Source organism: Hyperolius riggenbachi, chromosome 6, assembly GCF_040937935.1.
Source record: "Hyperolius riggenbachi isolate aHypRig1 chromosome 6, aHypRig1.pri, whole genome shotgun sequence".
In the NCBI taxonomy this organism is placed as follows: domain Eukaryota; kingdom Metazoa; phylum Chordata; class Amphibia; order Anura; family Hyperoliidae; genus Hyperolius; species Hyperolius riggenbachi.
Window position 1 is genome coordinate 131,452,647 of NC_090651.1, and position 22,377 is coordinate 131,475,023.

The window sequence follows — 22,377 nt, forward strand, 5'->3', positions numbered from 1 at the left end:
TTCAAAAGAGCCATCAGGAGTTAGTATGCAGACAAAGCATATATAAGCTTAGTTTTATTCCACTGATATGTAAATTTCTGTTACAGCCCTTTTTTTATCTTCTACTATAAAAATGCTTTACTGTGTGCTTAAAGTACCTTGTTCATCTGGTTGTCCCTTATTGGCAACTCATGTATCCACTAAAACGAAGAAAGTTCCGCACAGAATCTTGTGTTCAATCGAATCCCAACTTTATTGATACAGGTAAAAAGCCATACAGTCATGGAGCTCCATGGCTTTTTACCTGTATCAATAAAGTTGGGACTTGATTGAACACAAGATTCTGTGCGGAACTTTCTTCGTTTTTCTGCATATTTGGGTCAAGTCGCCTGGTTCCAGCACGATCTTGGTGTCCGAGGTGTAGCGGAATCCACCTACTTGTCATGTATCCACTAATGTCCTTGCCTGACTCTTCTTAAGTTGAAATCCTTTAGCAAGGTTGGGTTTCCTTACTAAATCACCTTCTTTTTCCAGGCACCATTCCTCCTCACTCTTCACACCTTTTCTGCCATGGTTAAGCCAAGATGAGAAATGCTTGTTATAGCTCTATTGCTGATATGACTTCAGTGCCCTGAGGTAAAGCCCTGCAGGGGTCTACTTTTTCCGACTGGCACCTATTCTACACTTGCAGCCCTTCACTCATACCTAACCTGCTGTACTTGAAAGTCTTGAAACCGACTCAACACAATGCCATTGCCACATTCAAAGCATGTCAGTCCTCTCATTGACCATTCCTACTTGCCATCTCTCTCTCTCCTATCCTGCAGCGTAGAGCATACATTGGGAGCTTGCAAGGACCTCTTTTTCCCCATTTCAAAGCATGTATTGGGGAGGGGACAAGGGGGAGAAGGCTGGCATGCTTCCAAGTAGCAACAGCATGCATTGGTTGCCCCTCTACCCACTCCCCCCCCCCCGAGAATATGAATATATATATATATATATATATATATATATATATTATCTGGGGCTTCCTCCAGCCCCATTCAGGTTCATTGGTCCCTCGCCATCCTCCCAGACCACTTGTATCCTCCACTAGGCGGCCCGGTTAATTTGTCCAGTCAGGTAATTCACCCAATTCGTCTACCGAAGCTTTTCTATGGGGGCCCATGAAAAAGGAGGAAGGAATGAAGTCAATCCCTTCTGCATCCCCAGAATGCCCAACACTAATCGACTAGGTCCTTCATCGCTTCTGCCCAGATGTCACCATGGAAGGGTTATCAACCTCCCCTCCCCGCACCTGTTTAGTATTCCACTGGATCTGTTTATCTCAGTCCCCTCAGTCCCCACTCTCTATAGCAGGGGTCGGGAACCTATGGCTCGCGAGCCATATATGGCTCTTTTCATGCCTGCGTATGGCTCTCTGGCTCGCTAAAAGACGTGTGACAGAGCGGCCAGAGAGCCTGTGTTTACTAATCTGCCCCGCCGTAATCTGCGCCGCGGCCCCGCCCCCCTCCTCCATGCCGGGTCTTTGTACTTATGTGTGCCTCTTTCATCGGCACCGCCTCCCGCGCCAGAATGCCTTTTCTGCCCGACCCAGATTGATGCTGGCGCTGCCTGTGAAAGTGATGTCACACGTTACGTGTGACACATCGGCGCAGCCAGCGGGAACTGAGGCAGCTTGGCGGGGGGAGGAGCCGACCCAACGACGTGCGACCCGGAGGCAGCCGCACCCATAGCTACTGCTTCGGAGCGCACTAGTGCACAAGCCAGCAGGAGCAGCAGCCGCCGCCGCCGCAGGAGCCGCCGCCGTAGGAGCCGCCGCCGTCACTCCAGGTCCAGGAGGTCACTCCAGTCTGGTAAGTTCATTTGTGGGGAAATCTTCTGCCAATGAGAGTTCATTTGTGGGGAAATCGTCTGCCAATGTGATAGGCATTTGTGGGGAAATCGTCTGCCAATGTGATAGGCATTTGTGGGGAAATCGTCTGCCAATGAGATTGCACTTGTGGGGAAATTGTCTGCCAATGAGATTGCACTTGTGGGGAAATTGTCTGCCAATGAGATTGCACTTGTGGGGAAATTGTCTGCCAATGAGATTGCATTTGTAGGGAAATTGTCTGCCAATGAGATTGCATTTGTGGGGAAATAGTCTGCCAATGAGATTGCATTTGTGGGGAAATCGCCTGCCAATGAGATTGCATCTGCCAATGAGATTGCATTTGTGGGGAAATAGTCTGCCAATGAGATTGCATTTGTGCGGAAATCGTCTGCCAATGAGATTGCACTTGTGGGGAAATTGTCTGCCAATGAGATGGCACTTGTGGGGAAATTGTCTGCCAATGAGATTGCATTTGTGGGGAAATCGTCTGCCAATGAGATTGCATCTGCCAATGAGATTGCATTTGTGGGGAAATAGTTTGCCAATGAGATTGCATTTGCGGGAAAATTGTCTGCCAATGAGATTGCATTTGTGGGGAAATAGTCTGCCAATGAGATTGCATTTGTGGGGAAATCGCCTGCCAATGAGATTGCATCTGCCAATGAGATTGCATTTGTGCGGAAATCGTCCATTAGCAACTGCATAACAACGTTATTAAAGAATGCAGACACTTATTGTACTTTAAAAGTGTTTGTTTTGCATAAAATGTACACATTACCTTGTATTTAGTTTTAAACATATTGTATGGCTCTCACAGAATTTCATTTTAAAATATGTCGAGTTTATGGCTCTCTCGGCCAAAAAGGTTCCCTACCCCTGCTCTATAGATATAAGCAATCTGTGTTATATTAAAATATCTATTTATTTGTTCAGAAGGAGGAGAACAATACCTGTGTTTAGGTTTTAGGCCAAAATTAACATGGTCAACTCTAGAGTTAGCTTTCTTCTCCACCAAGCTGTTAACAAGTCCTGGAAATACATGCTGAATAAGCTTGCCAAGGCGATTGGAAACAACTATGTCTATTGGATAGCCATTGTCACTAACACGATTCACTACCCATGCTCCTCTTCTTGTGCTGAGAAATACCTGGAGAAAATGAATTGCCATGGTAGTGATCTAATGTTGTCATTCTTGGTAAGCAGATTATGCCTTATAAAGTGCAATAAAAGGGAAAGAAAATGACGTATGTGAATCTACATACATATGTACAGCTTTAACTTTCCTAACGATTGGCTCACATTGAGCCGGATCACAGTGGCCTCTTTGGAGCAGACAGCGTTTGGTCGGAGTCTGGAGCAGATGTGTTTCCACGTTTCTATGGGAAATGCAGCCTCTCTCCGTAAAAATTGTGCAGTTCAGATTTTTGTGTCACGTTTAGTGTGAACAGACCCCTTTAATAACATAGGCTCTGTCGACTGTCAGTTTTTGCAATCCAGCAAAAACTGGCCATTTTGTGTTGTAGTGTGAACTGAGCCTTAAAGGAGAACTGTAGAGAGAGTTGTATGGAGGCTTCCATATTTATTTCAATTTAAGCTATACCAGTTACCTGGCTATCCTGCTGATGCTGTGCCTCTAATACTTTCAGCCATAGACCCTGAAGCGTGCAGCAGATCAGATTTTTCTGACAGATATGACAAGATTAGCTTCATGCTTGTTTCTGGTGTGATTCAGCCACTACTTCAGCCAAATAGATTAGCAGTGCTGCCAGGCAACTGGTATTGCTTAAAAGGAAATAAATATGGCAGCCTCCATATAGCTCTCACTACAGTTCTCCTTTTACCTGTTTTAACTCAAACATGATCCCTTTGGAGTGTTACCTGGCAGTGCCCTATTATGACAAGTAATGCTTTTTATAAGGGCAGGATTCAGTCTAAAAACAAAGATCACACTTGAGAGTGGACACCTGTAACCCAGGGGAAGAAATGTTTATATCACACAGGAACAAATCAATTCAGTTGGAGAGAAGGGGAGTCTGCAATGAATTTTTCTGTGCAATTTGTGCAACCAGAACAACAGAATTCCAAAGCAGCTCGGGGTGACCCCAAACTACTAGGAAAGTATAGGGGACTAAAAGACACCGAGAAGCCCTCCTACAAAAAAATAAACATTCAGTGTACTTTGCCTTCTTAAAACAGAAGGTATTTGAGATAATTGATTCAGCTTTAAATGTTGTTCTGGTCCAAGTCCATATCCCATAGAGCCATATCAATCCCTGCCATGGACTGAGGATGACCAACAATACGAAACAGGCTGTCTGCATATTGGGTCGATGTGGCTCTGTAAATTTTATAAGCTATAGGCTTGCTATCCACCAGCGGTTCTGGATGTAAGCCTGCCTTCAGGGGCATAAAGAGATAATTTGCATATTCAGTAGGGATGCATTGTGGGAGACCCTAGTCATTCACTTAAAGCTGAATTATCGGAAATGTCTTCTGTTTTAAGAAGACAAACTACACTGAGCATTGGCTTTTTAGTAGGAGGGCTTTACGGTCTCTTTTAGTCCACTATACTTTCCTAGTAGTTTTGGGTCACCTTGAGCTTCTAGAGTATTCTGTAATTAATATCAGCATACACATTATTATCTCCAGCCCTTCTTTGCTTTCTAGGTTGGTGTCTGCTCATGGGGTGAAGGGAGTAATAGTCAAGGAAAAGCTTACTGTGATGAGCTAAAGGCGTATGTGCGATGAGGCCATTTGGTCTTCCACTTCTCTTTCAAATTTCCACCTTCTTTCATGCTGCAGTTTATATTTGCAGCACTTTCACATTGGAGCACGCAGTAGAGGTGTATTTGCTCTACAGCATCCTGATTGGCTGATGATATAGATGAATGCGGACTCTGTGAAAAATCCCCTGAACTAGCATCGGAACAAACAGTCGACTACTGTATTATAAAGGCAAGCAGTAACAATTTTAAAACTAGAATACAGTTAGCGAAGGGCATTGAGTATAGATTCTTGAAATGCCCAATTGAACACATCCAAGCACCGCTTTCCCCTGCCACACTCTAGGCTCCCCATTGCCTTGTCACTAATCTGGCTTCTGGGGTGATTTACCAGGTGTGTGTGGTGAGGGGCGGGAGGCAGATGTTGTAACTATGGCTGTATCATTCTATACAAGGTACCTCTAAGTAATGATACACACTCTCATTACCAGAAGATACAGAGCCATGACAACTGCTGCACCCTGGAACCCTGTAACACAGGGTGAAATTGACAGTATAGGTGTTATTAGTAGGTAGGAAGGGATAAGGTATTGACTGCAATGGTATAAGAGTAGCAGAGCATCTGCCACTTTGCTAAATATGCATATATTCTGCCGTCTCTGGATGTAAAGATGTGGAGTGACATGAATGCACATGCAATGATGCTGTGCATGGATGAAGTACTACCCCCCCCCCCCCCCCCTTCCCATTTTCTGGCATACTGCTTAGGCAGTCACATCAACACTAAGGCAGTTGTACCATGGGATTTCCAAAAGAGGGACTGTCCCTCCAAAAGAGTCAGTTGTAAGGTACATTCATTTACAAGGCCCCGGTGAACTGTAATCACTCCTGGTTTTACTCTACGCAGGAAACAGAAGCTATATGTGATCATGCTCACAAAATCAGCCTAGGAAATCACATAGTTAAATTGTTCACTTAAAGGGACTCCGAGCAGTGCAGAAATTATGGAAAGATGCATACCATTTTGAAGCTCTCTTTCTCCTTTTTCCAACGAGATATAAACCGCCACCCTACGCCTTTTAGTTTTCGTGATTTTCGCGATCGAAATCGAGGCCGCCGCGATTTCGATCACGAAAATATCGAAAACTAAAAGGTGTAGGGTGGCGGTTTATGTGTCATTGGAAAGAGGAGAAAGAGAGCTTCAAAATGGTATGCATCTTTCCATAGTTGCTTGCATTACACAGGACGACTTTTCCCCAAAGTCAGCAGCTGAATGGAGCCACCGACTTTGGGGAAAAGTCGTCCTGTGTAATATAAGTAACTATGGAAAGATGCATACCATTTTAAAGCTCTCTTTCTCCTCTTTCCAACAATATATAAACCGCCGCCCTACGCCTTTTAGTTTTTCATATTTTCGCGAACGAAATCACGGCGGCCGCGATTTTGATCGCGAAAATTGTGAAAACTAAAAGGCGTAGGGCGGCGGTTTGTATATCGTTGGAAAGAGGAGAAAGAGAGCTTCAAAATGGTATGCATTTTTTCATAGTTTCTGCACTGCTCGGAGTCCCTTTAAATCTCTATGTGTTCTCTCCTACAAACGATCGTCTCTTAAAAGGGTACACCCTATGCTGACAAGAATTAGTATACTCACTTGCTTTGCCACAGCACTGATTTCCACTGCTAGATCAACTCCACTGTTTCCAATACCAACCACGATTACTGTTTTGTCTTTGAAAGGCTCAATAGATTTATAGACACGGCTGTGAAAGTACTGACCTTTGAAGTTCTCAATGCCTATAAGAAAGAGTGATTGATTTTATTTGCTGAATGTTAATGCTCATGCAACATTTTCTTATTTGGTTAAAATGACTTGCCCTGTGGTGTTATAAAATGTGTAACTGCATTTAAAGTGTACCAGAGGCGACATGTGACATGATGAGATAAACATGTGTATGTACAGTACAAAACATATTTATAACAAGGTTTTTTTACTTGTTTGATTTTGCTGCCTGAAAGAGTTAATGTCTATTCATGGAAGTGACAGCTTCTGTCTTATCGGTACCTTGTATGTAGTAAACATCCCTGATAAGCTAATTACAGCCATACAAGTTTTCCTGGCAGAATGCAACTTTTGAGGGCAGGGAGAGATAGAATACATGAACTATTGACCTTTTTCTAACTCTAGGACACTTAATAGACTGTCACTGATTAGAGACAGTAAAACCTTCAACCTGCTTTGTGAATTTTTAAATATAAAACAAAACCGTAGGATACTTTAAAAAAAAAGTCATTTTTAGAAGTAGGAGGATAAATATAATTGTTTTTCTCATCAGTTTATTTTCACCTCAGGTTCACTTTAATCCTTATTATTTCATACAGCTGCATTATTTCTTCTTTTAACAAGGAAAACGTACAGCAAAAATGCATGATCCTCAATCCCACTCCTTGTTCTATGCTTTTCAAAATTATTTAAACTGGTTATTAGAGCAGAAAATCACAGTTCTTCTAGCTAATCGGGGATGTGCAGAGTGGTTACATACATGAGTTTTGGTAGCCCAACCTGACCTTTGCTTCCAGCCAGTACTGCAAATTTCTGATTCCATCGTCAGAATTCTGTTAACATGAGCCACAGTCACAATAAGCCTGCCTCATTGCACCTGACCACTAAAATATGCATTATAAAGCCATTTTATCAAGCTTTATAAGAAGCGAGTCTAAATCCCCTTTTTTTAACTTGTATTTATGTTAAGCAGTATAATCCCTGCTAAACCGCCGCTATCCCACGGCAAAACAAGGGGTTTATACCCCCCAAATCCCCTCTGCTGTCTCCGGGGAGCGCTTCCTCATAGAGGCAGAGCTTATGGCTGTAGCTCTGCCTCTTTGCGCGTCAATCCCCGCTGATCGCCGCCTCTCCACGCCCCTCTCAGTCTTCCTTCACTGAGAGGGGCGGGGAGAGGCGGAGATCCGCTGGCAGATTGACGCGCGTGGAGGCAGAGCTGCAGCTCATAGCTCTGCCTCCATGAGCAGCAAAATCCACGACAAAGAAAGTCGTGGATTTTGCAGAGGGGATTTGGGGGGTATAAACCCCTCGTTTTGCCGCGGGATAGCAGCAGTTTAGCAGGGATTATGCTGCTTGACGTGAATGCAAGTTAAAAAAGTGGATTTAGACTCGCTTTAGAGTCTCACTTGTATTGTGTGTTCACTACTTCAGTAGAATCCACTTAATTCTACACAACTGATATTGGAGGAAGGGAAAAACTCTGCACAATGTCCACAGTGAGATGTAAAATTTTATTGAATCAGGTAAAACCAGCACAACCGGACAGTTAACTCTAGCTACATGCGTGTTACTAGTGGTCTGGATTAGTGTTGGGCGAACAGTGTTCGCCACTGTTCGGGTTCTGCAGAACATCATCCTGTTCGGGTGATGTTCGAGTTCGGCCGAACACCTGATGGTGTTCGGCCAAACTGTTCGGCCATATGGCCGAACTAAGAGCGCATGGCCGAACGTTACCCGAACGTTCGGCTAGCGCTGTGATTGGCCAAACGGGTCACGTGGTTCGGACCCGAACGCGCTCTGATTGGCCGAACTGTCACGTGGTTCGGGTAAATAAATACCCGATCCACGTCATTTCTCCGCCATTTGTCTGTGGGTTTAGCTTTGGGTAGGCAGGCAGGGTAGTTCTCTCTCCAGCCAGGCTAGCCAGGGTCCCCCGGTCATTGTGTCGCTGCTGGGAATAGTAGTACACCGCTCACCCACACTATATAGCATTGTGTTTACTGCCACTCTGTGTCTCTCTGCTGGGAACAGTAGTACACCGCTCACCCTGTATAGCATTGTGCTCTGTGTCGCTGCTGGGAACAGTAGTACACCGCTCACCCACACTATATAGCATTGTGTTTACTGCCACTCTGTGTGTCTGCTGGGAACAGTAGTACACCACTCACCCACCACTGTATAGCATTGTGCTCTGTGTCGCTGCTGGGAACAGTAGTACACCGCTCACCCACCCACCACTGTATAGCATTGTGCTCTGTGTCGCTGCTGGGAACAATAGTACACCGCTCAGCCACCACTGTATAGCATTGTGTTTACTGCCACTCTGTGTCTCTGCTGGGAACAGTAGTACACCGCTCACCCACCACTGTATAGCATTGTGCTCTGTGTCGCTGCTGGGAACAGTAGTACACCGCTCAGCCACACTATATAGAATTGTGTTTACTGCCACTCTGTGTCTCTGCTAGGAACAGTAGTACACCGCTCACCCACCACTGTATAGCATTGTGCTCTGTATCGCTGCTGGGAACAGTAGTACACCACTCACCCACCACTGTATAGCATTGTGCTCTGTGTCGCTGCTGGGAACAGTAGTACACCGCTCAGCCACCACTGTATAGCATTGTGTTTACTGCCACTCTGTGTCTCTGCTGGGAACAGTAGTACACCGCTCACCCACCACTGTATAGCATTGTGCTCTGTGTCGCTGCTGGGAACAGTAGTACACCACTCACCCACCACTGTAAAATGCAGACCGTCTGACTCAAATTAAAATGAATCAATCCTGGATTGGAAACGACTATGCAACACTCCTGGACCCCAACCAAGTAACATAAACAATGACCATCTGTGATGGGTTCGCGTTTCCGGTCCCTGTTTATTGAACCTCTTATCTGTATTACATTTATGACTGCATGGCGGCAAAATGCATGCTATCCGCACGCTTCTTGTCCTCATGCAAGGCCTGGGTTGTTGTGTCTGAAAGCGTGGCCTTCTCCTCCTGCGCCTCCTCCTGTTCCATCACGTGTGCTGCTGCTGGGTTAGCGTTGCCGGTCCCTGTTTATGGAACCTCTTATCTTTATTACATTTATGACTGCATGGCGGCAAAATGCATGCTATCCGCACGCTTCTTGTCCTCATGCAAGGCCTGGGTTGTTGTGTCTCAAAGCGTGGCCTTCTCCTCCTGCGCCTCCTCCTGTTCCATCACGTGTGCTGCTGCTGGGTTAGCGTTGCCGGTCCCTGTTTATGGAACCTCTTATCTTTATTACATTTATGACTGCATGGCGGCAAAATGCATGCTATCCGCACGCTTCTTGTCCTCATGCAAGGCCTGGGTTGTTGTGTCTGAAAGCGTGGCCTTCTCCTCCTGCACCTCCTCCTGTTCCATCACGTGTGCTGCTGCTGGGTTAGCGTTGCCGGTCCCTGTTTATGGAACCTCTTATCTTTATTACATTTATGACTGCATGGCGGCAAAATGCATGCTATCCGCACGCTTCTTGTCCTCATGCAAGGCCTGGGTTGTTGTGTCTCAAAGCGTGGCCTTCTCCTCCTGCGCCGCCTCCTGTTCCATCACGTGTGCTGCTGCTGGCTGGGTTAGCGTTGCCGGTCCCTGTTTATGGAACCTCTTATCTTTATTACATTTATGACTGCATGGCGGCAAAATGCATACTATCCGCACGCTTCTTGTCCTCATGCAAGGCCTGGGTTGTTGTGTCTGAAAGCGTGGCCTTCTCCTCCTGCGCCTCCTCCTGTTCCATCACGTGTGCTGCTGCTGGGTTAGCGTTGCCAGTCCCTGTTTATGGAACCTCTTATCTTTATTACATTTATGACTGCATGGCGGCAAAATGCATGCTACCTGTGCAAAGAAAACAGACATTTCCCGCATTTAAAAGACAGTTTTCCCTTTGAAACTTTAAAATAGATTTTCTCAAAAACTATAAGCTCTTTTTGCTAATTTTCCTCTTGTACCCACTCCCAAGGTGCACATACCCTGTAAATTTGGGGTATGTAGTATGTAAGGAGGCTTTACAAAGCACGAAAGTTCGGGTCCCCATTGACTTCCATTATGTTCGGAGTTCGGCGCGAACACCCGAACATCGCGGCCATGTTCGGCGAACGTTCGCGAACCCGAACATCCAGGTGTTCGCCCAACACTAGTCTGGATCCCAGTATAGGTTAGATAGGTAGGTTCTGTCAGTATAGGTTAGATAGGTATGTTTACCCAGTATAGGTTAGATAGGTAGGTTTCCCCCAGTATAGTTTAGATAGGTAGCTGCCTCCAGCAGCGAGAGGAGTGGGCACAGGTCGTTACAAACTCACCTTCCTCTGCAATCCCCGCACGCAGCCTCCAGCTTTTTTCCATTTCCTCCCCCAGCGTCCATACATTAGTAACAGTGCCTCATGTGATTACATGCGGTTATGTTATCACAAGAGGTACTGTAACCAACGGATGGACGCCGGGGGAGGAAATAGAAAGAAGCTGGAGGCTGCGTGCGGGATCGCGGAGAAAGCTGAGTTTGTAACTACCTGGGCCCGCTCCCCCGCTGCTCTGCCCAGAGCGCTCCCTCCTGCCCGCTCAAACCGGGCGAAACGGCCCTGGGGGAGGGAGACTGGCCAAAATGGATCCATGGCAACAGGTTTGGGGTGGTGGCCCGGATCCAACCCCCTAGTGACGTGCATGTAGCTACAGTTAGCTGTCCGGTTGTGCTGGTTTTACCTGATTCAATAAAAATTGGAATTTTACATCTCATTGTGGACATTGTGCAGAGTTTTCCCTTTCCTCCTATTTGCTGTTTGGGTCTGAGTCGCCTAGCTCCTGCTAGTCTCGGTGAGTGGGGGTTTCTTTTCTTTTCTTTTTATTTATTTATTTATAAAGTGCCAACATATTACGCAGCACAGCGCTATTTATAATTCGTATGCTGGAATCGGCCACAGATAAACAGGTCTGGCGCCGATCCCTGTATACCGCTAAGGGTTAACTTACAGTGTTCACAGTGTGCTAAAATATTTACAGTCCTGTGCTGCCTCACAGGTGGTGGTTGCTTTTGAATTGTACGTGTGTTGTTAATCCTTTGGCGTCCGAACGCTGCCTCCGCTAGTCGGTTCATCAACTTGCGAAGTCAGGTTACGCTTCGTGATGAGCAAAATGACAGTGTGAGAGGATTTCTGATTCCGATCGATTGACCGATCGTGGACCGGCCCTTGCGGTCTGTGACATTGGAGTTCACCATACTTCTCTGAACTACTGGTATTGCATGATGCTGTCATGTCAATATGGAGCAAAAATCTCTGAAGAATACCATGAACAATTAAATCAGTTCTGATGGCAAAAACAGTAATACTCAATACTAGCAAGACATACCTAATAAAGTGACTAACAAAATACAGGTTAACGAACAAGATAGGGTCTACAGGTCCATTAAAAACCCTCAATCCATTCTTAAGTCAGAACACTGTCACCTCTGTGCCTCTTATGTCCTCCTCTGTGTCACCTCTTTTCCCCGTGCCTCTTGTCCCCATGTTGCCTCTGTTCTCCATGTCTCTTTTGTACCCCTCTGTGTCACCTCGTTTCCTCCTGTGCCATTTTTGTCCCCGTGTCACCTCTGTTCTGCTGTGCCTTTTTTGTTCTCTTCTGTTCCCCCTGTGCCTCTTTTGTCTCCCCCTGTGTCACATTTGTTCCCTTCTGTGTCACCTAGTCCCACTCTGTCACCTCTGGTCCCACTCTGTGTCACTTCTGGTTTTCCTCTGTGTCACCTCTGGTCCCCCACCCTGTGCTGTGCTCCGTGGATCCCTTCGGCCGAGTTGTGATTAGTAACTTACATGGCACCGAATTGCACCGCTCTCCTGCAGGCCGCTTAGCCCCGGACACCATGATTGCTTCTGGCCAGAGTCTCTGATATCATTAGAGGCACTGGCTGGAAGTAACCATAGTGACCGGACGCTAACTGGCAGAAGAGTGGTGATATTCGGCACTGGATCGGGCCATGTGAGCTACGGCAGAAGGGAGCCACGGAGCACCTGGCAGCCCAGCCCGAGGCCCCTGGGATTCCGGTGCACCAAGCCGTTGCGTGGGTCGCTTGTAACTTCGTGGCAGCCCTGTAAGATCTGTCCATCTGTGGGAGGATTTATCTTTTTAATGTAGCATCATACCTGGAAAAGAATGAAGAGGCAGGTTTGGGTGTGTGTGATGTCCTGTGCACACAAGGATGGCATCAAAGACATGAGTTTCCTGTTTGCCTTCTGACTCTGTGATAACATTCCACTGGCCAGTGGTACTAAAATCTGCATGTTTCTTAATGCTGCAAATAGCTGTCTACACGTTAAACAGAACAAAACAGAAGTTACTTAACTACAGCAACAGTGTATGAGCCAGTTAGTTATTTTCTTGCAACCCCATCTTGCATGTATTGGTCACGTTGGGAGGCAGTTTATGTTGACTATTAGCCAGAAAACTGAGCACATGTAAAATGACATTTAAATGCATGACAACAAAATCGAAAGATCTAGCCGTTGTCAGTATCACGTAAATATCTTTCATCTCTGAACTCAGAAGCAGGGATGCTCGGGTAGTGCTTTTTATTACCCGCCCGGATCCGGGTACCCAGATATCCGGATCCGGCTATCCGGATCCGACCTTGCGGATATCCGGATCCGATCCGGATATCCGACCAAATTACCCGCGGGTACCCGACCTATTCAGGTATCCAGATAGAAAACCCGGAAGTGCCCTTTAAATAGCTTTAAAATGGTTTTTAGGGTAAATGATGCATGTAGCATCATGTTTTTTTTTTAAAGGGAAATACTAATTAAGTATTTGGTGGACATAAAATGAAAAAAAAAAAGCTGTCAATTAACATTAGTGATGGGCGAACAGTGTTCGCCACTGTTCGGGTTCGCCCGGATTTTGGCCTGTTCGGGTTCGGTTCGGCACCCCCCGAACACCTCATGGTGTTCGGGATGGTGCTCGGCCACGCTGCCCGAACCCGAACAGGCCTTCTTTGTTCGGCCGAACACAGCCGTGTCCGGCCGAACATAGCCCCCTATAGGGTCCCAGCATAAAGGGAGAGCATGCCCCGAGGGCGGGGGGGGGGGGGTCAGAAATGTCCCCCACCCCTCCCCGCTAAGCTCTCCCTTTTGCCGGTTCCCTATAATGTTAAATTTAAGCCCCCCAAAAGTACCTGAGGAGGAGGGCAGGAAGCGGGCAGCCGGAGATGCTAGGCGCTAGTACCATCTGGTACTTCCGCCCTCTCTTGACGCACTTTCTGTTTACATTTGAAGTCGCGTCAAGAGAGCGCAGAAGTACCGCGATGACGCGTACGAAGGTACGTGTCATCATGTAGATGACGCGTACCCTCGTTCGCGTCATCGCGGTACTTCTGCGCTCTCTTGATGCGACTTCAAATGTAAACAGGAAGTGCGTCAAGAGAGGGCGGAAGTACCAGATGGTACTAGCGCCTAGCATCTCTGGCTGCCCGCTTCCTGCCCTCCTCCTCAGGTACTTTTGGGGGGCTTAAATTTAACATTATAGGGAACCATCAAAAGGGAGAGCTTAGCGGGGAGGGGTGGGGGGCATTTCCGACCCCCCCCCCCCCCCCCTGCGCTCGGGGCATGCTCTCCCTTTATGCTGGGACCCTATAGGGGCCCCAAAGGGACATGTTCGGGTTGGGTTCGGGGTTCGGCTCGAACATGCCGAACATCAGGGGCATGTTCGGCCGAACCACACCGAACCCGAACATCCAGATGTTCGCCCAACACTAATTAACATCAGGACTAGGTTCCAGACAGCGGTCGTGCAGCCCACATTGTGTCCAAAGTCGATCGCACAACTGGGACATGACAGTTTTCAGCCCAGACACCTCCAAAAAAATGACACCGCAATTGTGTTTTGGGTTGAATATAGGTGGCGGTATCAGCAGCAGTGGCCTGTGGCACCGTGGCGGCCAGATTGGGGAGGTGAAGATTCTCCTGCGGCCTGAATGGGATGCTGCGACTTTTCTCCCTGTGGCGGTTGGGGGTTGAGTGCTGCGGCCCCTTCCCCAGCTGCCGGTGCCAGCAGACATAGTACAACTTATACGTGATGATGTCACCAGATGATGTGGGGTACTCTTACTTTAATAAAATCGGGGTTGGACTTTACATCAAATCAGCATGGAGTGACAGACCGCAGAGTAGAGGACAGTCAGTGCACACTGTGTTATGGTGGCGGCCTGGCGGGTACACGCGGTGCGTTCCTGCACTCGATTTCCTGCTCGATTCCCGTCGACTCGATTATTTCCAACATGTCCGATTTGCGTTTTGATGGATCGTTAGGTCGATTTGGCATACTTTACATGCGAATCGACCTAACGATCCATCGAAACGCAAATCGGACATGTCGGAAATAATCGAGTCGACGGGAATTGAGCAGGAAATCGAGTGCGGGAACGCACCGTGTGTACCCGCCAGGCCGCCACCATAACAACTAACTGCAGTACTAACTACAATACAATAACACAGTAATCCTCCTATTCCCTATACTGTCCTGCTGGCCTACACAGACACAGACAGGACCTAACTGAGTGGATGAAATCAAACAATTACAAGCTAGCTAAAAACACAATAGAACAATAGTGTAGTGAAGGTGTTTAGCACTCAAAGCTTTAGGTTTATCACTGTATACTGCACTTGCTAAGCCAGCACTGGAGCAAGTCTGTCAGTGACCAGCCAGCCACACAAGAAAGGACGATATGTCTCATCATGCCAGCCCTCCTTGCTATACAGGGGGGCTGGCCAGGGTTCCCTTCTGTGATTGGGTGCCAGGACTTAGGCTGGTAGGCCTCTGATTGGCTCAATGAGGTCAGGTGGGGCTGGCCAGGGTTCCCCTCTGTGATTGGTTGCTAGGGCTTCTGCTGGGAGCCCTCTGATTGGCTGAATGAAATCATCTCCTTACTAGTTACACTATCCGGATCCGGATATCTGGACGGATACCCGCGGGTATCCCGATTATGCAGCTAGTTATCCGGATAGAATCCGGATAGTGCTATCCGGATAGTGGCCCAGGTATCCGGATCAGACCCGGATAGCGGAAAAATGGTCGGATACCCGGGTACCCGGATCCGGATGAGCATCCCTGCTCAGAAGTGATTGTTGGCTGCCCAAAATAATAATATATTAAAACAAATTGGATTGGTTTCTGATTGTACTTGCAGAAAATAGACTGTCACTTTGCCATTTCTTGAAGAGTAACGAATGAAGTTACTTCTCTGGAGCAACATTATAATAGTGGATAAAAGTCCAGAAAAAGTGAAAAGCTGGTTGGCCACCCGCCTCCTCACTTCACTACCGCTGTCAGGAGCGTTCTGCGCAAGCGCAGTACATGATGATCGCTACTGTGCATGAGCAGAGCGCTCCCGGTGGCAGAAGCACGATCAGGGTGCACACGTCTCGGGGGCCACCTATGGGCAGTAGCCTCCGACTGGCCGTGACTGGCCAGCATTGAGGGGGTCACCACGGTTGAGGGACTCGGAAAGACGGCGCAGGCACAGGATGACTCCAGCGGGCTGCCAGAAGCCCCAGGTAAGTTAAACTCATTTTTTAATTTGTCTTTAGAAAGCCTTTAAATGTAAAGCAAAGGAAAAAAAATAAAATAAATGTCCTTTATTAACCACTTGACCACTGAGGGGTTTTACCCCTTAAACACCAGAGCAATTTTCACCTTTCAGCGCTCCTTCCATTCCTTCGTCTATAACTTTATTATTACTTATTGCAATTAAATGAACTATATCTTGATTTTTTTTGCCACCAATTAGGCTTTCTTTAGGTGGGACATTATGCAAAGAATTATTTTATTCTAAATGTGTTTTAATGAGAGAATAGGAAAAAATCATTCTTTTTCAGTTTTCAACCATTATCGTTTTTAAATAATGCATGCTACTGTAATTAAAACCCATGAAATTTATTTGCCCATTTGTCCCGGTTATTACACCATTTAAATTAAGTTCCTATCACAATGTTTAGCACCAATATTTTATTTGAAAATAAAGGTGCATTTTTTTCAGTTTTGCGTTCATCCCTAATTACAAGCCTACAAGGCCATAGTTTACAAAGTAACAGTGTTATACCCTCTTGACATAAATATTTAAAGAGTTCAGTCCCTAAGGTAACTATTTATGTATTTTTTTTTATTGTATATATATATTTTTTTTATTACAAAAAAAAAATAATTGGGGAGTGTGGGAGGTAATGAGTTAATTTATAATATAAAACTATGTATATGTATATGAAAAATGCTTTTGGGTATAGTTTTACTATTTGGTCACAAGATGGCCACAGTAACTTTTTGTGAATGCGTCCTGCAAGCGTAGGAAGTATGCTTGCAGGAAGTTCAGGGAGGCTGGGAAACTTTTTTTTTTCACAATGATCGTGCTGCTTCTCATAGAAGCAGCCGATCATTGCTGGGGGGCTTAGATCAACGAACGGGAATGGTTATTCCCGTTCATTGATCTCCGGGCGAGTGGGCAGCGGCGTGCACGAGCGCGGTGGTGTGCACGAGCGCGGGAGCGCGCGCATGAGCAAATGGGAGCACGCATAGCGGCGGTAGTGGCGGGAGGTGCCTATATCTCCGTCCCTGGTGATTAAAGGTTGTGCAAATGGACGGAGATATACGCACCTGCGGTGGCAAAGTGGTTAATGTAAGAAATTATTTACCCACCCGTATACAAAAGTAAGTCAGTAAATATTAGTTATACCATATCAGAAAGGATTTTACAGGTTGAGAAATACAACCAAAAACAGAATTTACTGATTACCTTGAAGTGGATATATTTTAGCAGGTGAAAGTTCTCGACATACAGGCGGAAATACTGCAGCACTTTGGAATTATGCATGTAATTTGGGTAGTCCTCAGGTATTGGGTAATCGCTGTAAGTCATCATCTCCTTAGATGTATTAATGATGACAGATTTGTAAATACTGGCTCGCTCTTCTTCCGCTACATCCTGCAACAAACAATATTCAATAGGAATTCAAAATGATAAGCTTAATCTGTGCAAAGAACAAGGATGTGCTCAATAACACACCGGGCTTGATTCACAAAGCTGTGATAATGCTTATCACGGTCGCGCCAGCGTTTTGTGTGCGCCATAACGCGTGTGATGTTTTTTGCGTGCAAAATCGCGGCCGTTTTCACACGCAAATTCGCGTTTGCGTGCAAAAAATGTTATGTGCACCATAACGCTAGCGCGACCATGATAAGAGTTATGACAGCTTTGTGAATCAGGCCCACTGTCTGCAACCAGTCTTACATCAGTTTTCTGAAGTCATAGCAGCAGTGTAGTAGCTAAGGAGCTCTGGGTAAGTTTTATATGGGGCCCCCTCAAGCACTCTATACAGAACAACTGATTTTGAGCACCAAATGCTGCGAAGGACAGTCACAGTGTCAGAGACATGGAGAAGAACAGTTTGTTAATGATTACCACTATTCAAAGCACATCTAGAGTTGATAATTACAAATGTAAAAGCAATGAAGAGCTAATACAGTGGCTGAAGGAGGGCCCCTCTAGTCTCGGGGTCCCGGTATGGTCGCAACCTCTGCACCCCATATTGCTACTGCATATCAATTACAGATTTTTCTGAAATAAGTTTGTTTCAGCATCAAGGATCTTAAAGCTGTGATGCAACATTTTGCAGTGATAGTTCTTTAAGTATGTGTGACTCATCTAGTGTTTAGGCCTTGTTCACATTGCGTTCAGCTCGCATGTCCGTCCGCGTTGGGCTGTTTTTGAGGTGTCTTTTTTTCCGATTCCCGGCGCCTGGGTGGGTGATTCATTTTTGTGTTTAGCGGTTTTCTAAGGGTTTTTTTCCGAACGGTTTTGTAATTCACTCCCTGACGGAAGTCAGGAAGTGAACTCTTTGACCTGGAAAATAATAAATACATTGTATTTATTCTTAAAAACGCGAACGCAATCACTACACAAAGCGATTTTGTGAGCGTTTTGCGTTTCTCCTATACTTTCCATTGAGGTGAATCGCCCTGAAAATAGTACATGCACCGCTTTGCTAGCCGCACAGCACACGACCTGCGCTGATATGAACCTTCTCATGGACATTCATTGTCCATGCGGTCAGGGGGCATTTTTAAGAACCGCACGTGGGCAAAAAAAAGTCGAAAATGTCTGCAGTGTGAACAAGCCCTAATAGTTAGTTTGAGGGTTAGAAGTACAGTAAGATCCCATTCCCAATGCTAATGGAAATTCACTGTTTTGTAGTTTACGCCCTGCACAGTATAGTTGGGACTTCCATATCTTGGGACATCCATCTCCATTGGTTCTCTACCAATTTATCCAACCATTCCAAATTTCTTTCAATGGCAACCCTTCCTCTGCTCATTAGAGTTCCCCAAGGCTTAGTCTTTGGCCCTGTACTCCTCTCTCTTTACACCTCCCCCTAGGCAATCTCATATTTCCCTTCAGTTTACATGCAGATGACACTCACATTTTGTTCTCCACCCCTCGCTTGCATGCATTTGAATGGTGCTTGTGGCCAGCAGCCAGGAGGCTGAACTGCCCGACAAGTGCACAGCTCAGTCTCCCATAGAAAAGAGGCCTTTGGTATGTGCAGATAGGCATGAGAAGAAATGAGAGAGGAACGGAGGTAAGGAGAAAATATTTTTTTCCTCCTCTCCCTTCCCCAACAAGGGAAGGGGGTGTAAAGTATGGGAGGTGTGGAGGAATAACCTCAGTCAACATTTGTTTATAACATCAAGGACAACCAGTTCTGGGCTCCTGGTGCTGAAATCCAATTTAAAGTACACCTAAAGTGAGAGGGATATGGAGGTTGCCATTAGGCTGCAGTAGTGTCTGAATGACATTCCTGAATCAAGCATGTGGCTAATCCAGTCAGACTTTAGTCAGAAAAACCTAATCCGCATTCACGTTCAGGCTGAAAGTATTAGGCCCGGTTCACACTTGCGGTGGCCCTCCGGAATCGCCGTGCCGGAGCCGCACCGCTTGCAGAACGGACGGAACGGACGCACGGCATAGCAATGAAAGCCTATGCGTCCGTTCACATGCGTCCGTTCTGCCGAACCGGAGCCGGACCGGATCCGGGCCGGATCCGGACTCCGGCCTCCGTTCCAACATGCGCTATTTTTTCATCCGGCTCCTCCGGCAGCCGTATCCGGGGCGGAGCCGGACTGCACCATCCGGCCAATACAAACCAATGGGAACCGGAGAGCGCACAACACACAGGCTGAGAAATCCAGATGTTCTACCCCACTTCCTATGGGGATTGTTGCGGCGATATTGGATGGGGACACATGGGCAAGCATTTTGGAGTGGAGCAGCACAGCTGGATCCGGATCCGGAGATGTTGGCAGCATGTCGCAGGTGGAGGTGAGTGCTAAACAGCAGAGGGCCTGATTCCACAGGTCCCCCTTCTGCTGACCTCCCAGACCCCCAACTTTTTTTTTGTTTTTAACGTTTTTTTGCCAAACGGATCCGGATCGCATCCTGATGGACACCTGATGCAACCTGACCGGATCGGATTTGGATCAGAACCGTACGGTTCCGATCCGGATCCGGTCCGGATCCGGTCAGGTCATCCGGTCCGTTTGGCAAACAACCGCAAGTGTGAACCGGGCCTTAGAGGCAGAGGTTCAGCAGGACTTCCAGGCAATCATCATTGTTTAAAGAAAAATAAAGAGGTGCATTGTGGGTAACCACAGATGTTCACTTAAAGCTGAATTATCGCAAATACCAGTACCTTCTGTTTTAAGAAGGCATATCACACTAAGCATTGCTTTTTAGTAGAAGGGCTTTTGAGTCTCTTTTAGTCCCCTATTATTTCCTTGTGGTTTTGGTCACCCCGAGCTGCTTGGCTACTTTGATGTCAGCCTCCATATCCCTCTCAGTTCAGGTGAGCCTTAACAGCTGCAGTATGCGTTAAAATTCATTTTACCCATCATCCTCACACTCTAAAGTCCGTTAGTGATTATTATTATTGAGGGCATATTCACAGTGGGGCGTTGTGTTGTAATGCGACATTAAAGTCGCTATGCAACATTACAATGCAACGCAAAAAAAAGGTGGTAACGCACATTAATGCTGCATTACCATTGCATACAGTTGATACAGTGGAGCATACAGGCAATGAAAAGTATGCCTCTCTGTATTCGTTAACGTCTGCGTTTAGAGGTAACGCACTGCAAGCAGTGAGTTACCATAACGCAACGTTAACATCGCACTGTGAATGTCACATAGGCTTAACATTACAGTAGGTTAACCTGCGTTATAATGACTTTATAATGCAGGACAATAACATCCCACTGTGAATGCGCCCTGAAAGAAATAAAATCATGCCTACATCAATTAAAATGACACACTGAAAAGACTGTACTTGGAAAGCTGAAGCCCGTCTGAATGAAAATATACAGCATATTTTCTCAAATTTTTAAACATTCCTGCACCCTGGAATTTTTCACAAGGTGAAAATAGTCAAAATACTCATGGCATAAATTAATTTTACTTTTTTAGCAGAACATCACTAAAATGGTTTAACAAAGCACTTTGCCCTGCTATTCAGCTTCAAATCCGCATCCAAACTGGAGATAACAGTATCTTTGTTTGCATTCCAATGTTGATACATGTGTGTAAACACAGTGTGTGCGCTGGTGCACACCAAAACGGTTCTGAAGCGTTTTTAAAACGCGTGCGGGGGGAAATCGCTTGGCTAATGAACGTGAACAGGCTGGTGCACACCAGAGGGGCTAGTTTTTTCCACAAACACAAACTCGGGGGCTGCAGCATTTTTAAGATTTCTGAGGCATTTCTGCCTCAATGTTAAAGTATAGGAAAGTGGAAAACCGCTCTGAAAAACGCTAGATCAGAGCGGTTTTCCATTCGTTTTTGTTACAGTAGCTGTTCAGTATAACAGCTTTACTGTAACAATATTTGTAATCTGCTACACAAAAACGCTAGGCATGTTTAGAAAATGTCTCTAAACATGCCTAGAATTGCTCTGAAATCTGCTTCAAAAACCTCTAGTGTTTTGCGGATCTGCTAGAAGTTTTTGGTGTGCACTGGGCCTAACAAGTGAAAAGGAGCTCTCTGTGAAGCTCTCTGTGCTTCAAGCACACAAACAGCTCAGAACAGCTAATTAGAAGATGTTAATTTATAATGAAAAGCAGTTTGAATAAAATACAATGGCAGGTTTCAGGGTACGATAAACCACACTTTGGAAACTTGTAATTTGTAAACAGACAATATTACTTATGCACAAAATCAAATATGATAACTATATGAATAATAAAATGTAGGAAAACACATTTTTATTGAATGTTATGTCGGGGTTTCAGACCACTTTAAATATATACGGTAGCTGAAATAAACCCTTAATTAGACTAGTAGGCCATGATGCTAATGATGAAAAACTTGCAATAGAGAGAGAGAGAGATGAGATTTTGAAAGATCAATGTTAAACTAGAATACCTGGAATTTTGCCTGCAGATTCACTCTGCGCACTGCTTCCAATAAGGGTAAGGTTTGTGTATTCTGTTCTTTGGCAGTACATTGTATTGCATCAGATTCAGTTAATTACAGATTTTAAAGTGTTGCTGAGATGGTGTAGGAGGAAAAAATTATACATATCTGGGGCTTCTTCCAGCCAGCTCCAGGCAGATCGCTCCATCACTGTCCTCAGCCGCTTCCTGGATCTTCTGCAATCGGCTCTGGTAAGTTGTTCAGTCGGTGCAGGCGCAGCCTGGCTGCGCATGCCCCCCCTGTCACGCTCCTGTGGCTGGGAATGTTCTGCGTGCTGCAGTAGTACTGTGTAGAACACTCACGGTGACAGGAGCGCGACCTGGCCGCACATGCGTAGTTGGCCCCAGACCAGAGGACTTTCTGGGCCAATTACAATAGAACCAGGAGGAGGCGGAGCACGGCAAGGGTAGAAGGGGCAGGAGGAAGCCCCAGGTATGTATAATTTTTTTCCTCCAACCCTATCTCAGGTACACTTTAAATTCTAGATTAACTGAATCTAATGCAACA

General features: G+C 46.0%; 1 protein-coding gene across 5 annotated transcripts in view; it reads right to left on the reverse strand.

Moving 5' to 3' along the window:
- Nucleotides 1–22,377, reverse strand: part of LOC137521115 (flavin-containing monooxygenase 5-like) — an 80,224-nt gene that overhangs the window by 22,846 nt on the left and 35,001 nt on the right. For all 5 annotated transcript variants that reach the window (XM_068239929.1, XM_068239927.1, XM_068239928.1 and 2 more), the window contains exons 3-6: nt 17,143–17,331; nt 12,506–12,668; nt 6,230–6,372; nt 2,806–3,002 (exon numbers count right to left, since the gene is read on the reverse strand). In XM_068239929.1, the coding sequence (XP_068096030.1) occupies nt 2,806–3,002; nt 6,230–6,372; nt 12,506–12,668; nt 17,143–17,331 (692 nt within the window). The remainder of the gene's footprint in view (nt 1–2,805; nt 3,003–6,229; nt 6,373–12,505; nt 12,669–17,142; nt 17,332–22,377) is intronic.